The sequence below is a fragment of the Otolemur garnettii genome, unplaced genomic scaffold (assembly GCF_000181295.1).
Source record: "Otolemur garnettii isolate 467f Iridium unplaced genomic scaffold, OtoGar3 scaffold00275, whole genome shotgun sequence".
In the NCBI taxonomy this organism is placed as follows: Eukaryota; Metazoa; Chordata; class Mammalia; order Primates; family Galagidae; genus Otolemur; species Otolemur garnettii.
Window position 1 is genome coordinate 561,281 of NW_003852670.1, and position 4,760 is coordinate 566,040.

General features: G+C 41.4%; 1 protein-coding gene across 1 annotated transcript in view; it reads right to left on the minus strand.

The window, feature by feature from the left end:
• GLUD1 (glutamate dehydrogenase 1) overlaps positions 1-4,760 on the minus strand; it is a 48,203-nt gene that overhangs the window by 11,214 nt on the left and 32,229 nt on the right. The window contains exons 6-9 of the mRNA XM_003803019.3: positions 2,704-2,883; positions 1,340-1,477; positions 1,000-1,137; positions 266-346 (exon numbers count right to left, since the gene is read on the minus strand). Of these exons, the coding sequence (XP_003803067.1) occupies positions 266-346; positions 1,000-1,137; positions 1,340-1,477; positions 2,704-2,883 (537 nt within the window). The remainder of the gene's footprint in view (positions 1-265; positions 347-999; positions 1,138-1,339; positions 1,478-2,703; positions 2,884-4,760) is intronic.

The window sequence follows — 4,760 nt, forward strand, 5'->3', positions numbered from 1 at the left end:
GGTTGCAGCTGTCATTGTTGTTTGGCGGGCCTGGGCTGGGGATTCGAACCCGCCACCTTAGGTGTATGTGGCTGGCGCCTTAGCCGCTTGAGCCATAGGCTCTGAGCCCTAACTCTATTGTCTTAAAAGCAAAATAAAGATGAATTCACTACTGTGTGGGAGGCTAATAATTCCTTTCTTCTTGCAAAAACACAATTATGTATGATTCTAAATACATATAAAACCCAACAAACAAAAAACAACCTGACAAACATAGATGACTTACTGGAATAACCATAATGTTCCTCTCTAGGAAGATCTTATCAGCTTCTGGAGTTGTTGGCCCATTGGCACCTTCAGCAATGATCTGGAAGAGAGCAAGGAATAAAGAGAAATGCTAACAACACTGTCAAATCCCCTCCACGGAGGGCAAGAGATGTGTGTACATGAATGGGGGCTGTGGAGAGAAGCATAACAATTATTGATTTCTTTTTTTTTTTTTTTTAAAGACAGTCTCACTATCTCACCCTTAGTAGATTGCCGTGGTGTCATAGCTCACAGCAACCTCCAGCTCTTGGGCTTAAGTGATTCTCTTGTCTCAGCCTTCCAAGTAGCTGGGACTATAGGCACCTGCCACAATGCCTGGCTATACTGTTTTCTTGTACTTGTCATTGTTGTTTAGCAGTTCCAGGCTGGGTTCGAACTTGCCAGCCTGACCATAACCATTTTGCTACAGGTGTCGCCTAAAACTACAATTCACCTTTCTATTTCCCTAGGTTTCTTAACTACTTTTTGGAATTTTGGTTTAAGAGAAACCCTTGGTAAAAGCTGTACAACTCTGTGAACATAACTAAAAGCCATCAAATTATATTTACTTTAAATGAATGGACTATATGGCATGTGATTTATACGTCAAAACTTTTTTTAAAAAAGAGGAAAAACTCAATCAGACTTTTCTATGACCCTCTTACTGTCAGTACACATTGATAATGTTGATTTCAGTTTCCAAAATGCTTTCACCTTGGCTTTCACCCTGGGTGCATTGGACTTGGTCAACTGCTTCTCGCTGGCGGCAGGGATGAGTATGTCACAGTCAGCTTCCAAGATGCTTCCTTCATAGGGCTTTGCCTTGGGGAAGCCCATAATGGATCCATGTTGCTGTAACAGATTTTTTAGTCAGAATTAATAGGTGCACTAGAGTTTAAATGTTTGTACATATTGCCTATGATGTAAATATTTATTAAGAGACTTCATGAATTATACTTAAAAACATAAGCAATGAAAATAGTTTTAAATAAAACTTATTTCAATTTTATAAGGCTTAAGGTGATCAAACTGTTCAAATATTAGATTAACATACCAATTTGAAGTCTTCTAGTTCCTTTGGGTCAATACCATCTGGATTCCATATACTCCCCTCAGATTCACCAACGCCAACACATTTAGCACCAAAACGATGTAAATATCTCATAGAGTGCAGGCCCACATTACCAAATCCCTGTGAAGAACAGTTCCATATGACACAAAAGCTAAGTCTCAGTACAGGTTATATGAGTCATATTTTGATCAGTGTTAATCCATACTCTGTTGGTTTGGAAGCAATTCTCAAAGTCTTTTTGCCAAAAGAAATGTACTAATTAGCTTCTCTTTGTTTGAGAATGTGGACTAGGAATGGTGGATCATGCTTATAATCTAGCACTTTGGGAGGCCAAGGCAGGAGGATCATTTGAGCCAGGAGTTTGAGATCAGCCTGAGCAACACAGGGAGACCGCACCTCTATAAAATATTGAAAAAATTAGCCAGGTGAAGTGGTACATGCCTGTAGTCCTAGCTACTAGGGAGGCTGAGATGAGAGGATTGCTTGAGCCCAGGAGTTTGAGGATGCAGTGAAATATGACTGTGCCACTGTACTCTAGCATGGGCAACATAGTGAGACCTTGTTTCCTCAAAATACAGAAAGAAAACAAGTAATGTTTAACTTAATTTAGTACGAGACCTCCTCTTCTAGATACATTTTCAAGTTTAAATATTGATCAAAAGAAGTTGGACTGGGAGGCCATGGTAGGTGGATTGCCTGAGCTCATAGGTCAAGACCAGCCTGAACCAGAGTGAGAACTCGCCTCTAAAAATAGCTGGGTGTTGTGGTGGGTGCCTGTAGTTGCAACTATTTGGGAGGCTGAGGCAAGAGAATCACTTGAAACAAAAGAGTTTGAGGTTGCTGTGAGCTGTGATGCCATAACACTCTACCGAGGGTGACAAAGTATGAGACTCTATCTAAAAAAAATAAAACAAAACAGGAAATTGGTAAGGGCCAGGCACAAGATGGCTCATGCCTGTAACCCTATCACTCTGAGATGATGAGGTGGGTAGATCTCAGGAGTTTAAGACTAGCCTGAGCAAAAGTGAGATCCCCATCTCTAAAAACAGCTGGGTGTTGTGGTGGGCGCCTCTAGTCCCAGCTCCTTGGGAGGCTGAGGCAAGAGGATCACTTGAGCCCAAGAGTTTGAGGTTGGTGTGAGGTAGGACACCACAGCATTCTATTGGAGTAAGACTCTGTCTCAAAAACGACAACAAAAGAAGTTGGTGTTTTGAGTGTACTTGACAGACATTTAATTGAATCTGAGTCACATGAATCATACCAAGGTTCAATAGAGTATATCTTACTCTGAAAATAACCACTCTAAAAAATTCCCTTAACACCAGTTACTAGTTTTTTTTTTTTACCTGAACAACAAATGTTTTATCTCCAAACCCTGGTGTCATTCCTAAGATGCTCATGTAAGAAGCTTCATTGATGAAATTTTCAATCCCATGGAAAACACCACGGCCAGTAGCAGAGATTCGTCCATGGATACCTCCTTGACTGATAGGTTTACCAGTAACACAGGCATGTGCATTAATGTCCTGTAAAAGAGTTATAATTTAAAGAATAAAATGTCAAATCCACTCTATGAGGAACCAACATAACTAATTAAACTGCAAGCGCATTCTCACTTAACTAAAAATATGCTCATTAGAAGCATGTATGTTCAAAGTACACTTTGTTTTTTTGAGAGAGAGTCTCATTTTGTCACCCTTGGTAGAGTGCCGTGGTGTCATAGCTCACAGCAACCTCAAACTCTTGGGCTTAGGCGATTCTCTTGCCTCAGCCTCCCGAAGTAGCTGGGACTACAGGCACCTGCCACAATGCCCGGCTATTTCTTTTTTTTGTTGTTGCAGTTTGGCTGGGGCCAGGTTTGAACTTGCCACCCTTGGTATATGGGGCTGGAACCCGACTCACTAAGCCACAGGTGCCGCAGTACACTTTCACTGACAGAGGTTAAGACTCACTCTTTCTCAGCTCGGTGCCTGTGGCTCAAGTGGCTAAGGTGCCAGCCACATACACCTAAGGTGGTGGGTTCGAATCCAGCCTGGGTCCACCAAACAACAATGACGGCTGCAACCAAAAAACAGCCAGGTGTTGTGGCGGGTGCCTGTGGTCCCAGTTAGGAGGCTGAGGCAGGAGACTCGCTTGAGCCCAGGAGTTGGAGGTTGCTGTGAGCTGTGATGCCATAGCACTCTACCCAGGGGGACAGCTTGAGGCTCTGTCTCAAAAAAAAAAAAAAAAAAAACTCACTCTTTCAGCTTTCTGTTCCTAGAAAATATACAATAAAGTAGACTACATGTGTATTCACCAATGGGAAAAACAAGAGTTTAGGAATTTATCATCAAGTAAGTACAAATAATAATATTATAGAAGTAGAGATAGTTTAACTTAAAGCTGTATTATTCCCTCAACAAATATTTAATTCCCTTGGGTCACGCCTGTGGCTCAAGAGGCTAAGGCACCAGCTATATACACCTGACCTGCCAGGTTTGAATCCAGCCCAGGCCGCTAAATAACAATGACGGCTACAACCAAAAAATAGCCTGGCGTTGTGACAGGCACCTGTAGCCCTAGCTATTTGGGAGGTGGAGGCAGGAGAACTGCTTAAACCCAGGAGTTGGAGGTTGCTGTGAGCTGTGATGTCACAGCACTCTACCTAGGCCTTGAAAAAAACGAACAAAAAAGAACACAAAATGTCTTAAAATCTATCAAAATACATTACCAAAACAGGGCCTAAGACATGAAGAAGCATTACAATTTTCTTGGATTAGAGGACTCAATGATGTATTCTTCTGCCAAACTAATCTAGAAATCATTTTAAAATGCCACTTTTTAAAATCTTTAAAAGATGGTATTCATGATCATGTACAAGAGTGTACAAAGGTATTTAAGAAATTTAAAGAGGGAGTACATGTGAGTGGACCACAGCCTCGTGCTGTGTGTCAGCAGAGTACCTTCAGCAGCAGCGGCAGCGGCAGGATGGCAAAGTGGAGACTGGAGTTACGGGTCTTTATCACTTTTACCACAGAGTACCATTTTTCTGTACTCTGAACTGAGGATATGCATGTATTTTTGATCAGAAACAAGTATAACTGGTAAAATAAAGGGGCTGAAGTGGTCTTGTCTTCCAGGACACTAGATATACTACAAACACGGCAAACTGAACATAGAAATCAACCAGTGCAACAGGAGAAACTAGAGGCAGTCTTATTATGCAAAGAAATCAGTATGATATGATTAATATAAAAGGAAAATCAATATTAAATTTTATTTTATTTTATTTTATTTTATTTTTTTAAGATAGAGCCTCAAGCTGTCCTCCTGGGTAGAGTGCTGTGGCATCACAGCTCACAGCAACCTCCAACTCCTGGGCTCAAGTGAGTCTCCTGCCTCAGCCTCCCAAGTAGCTGGGACT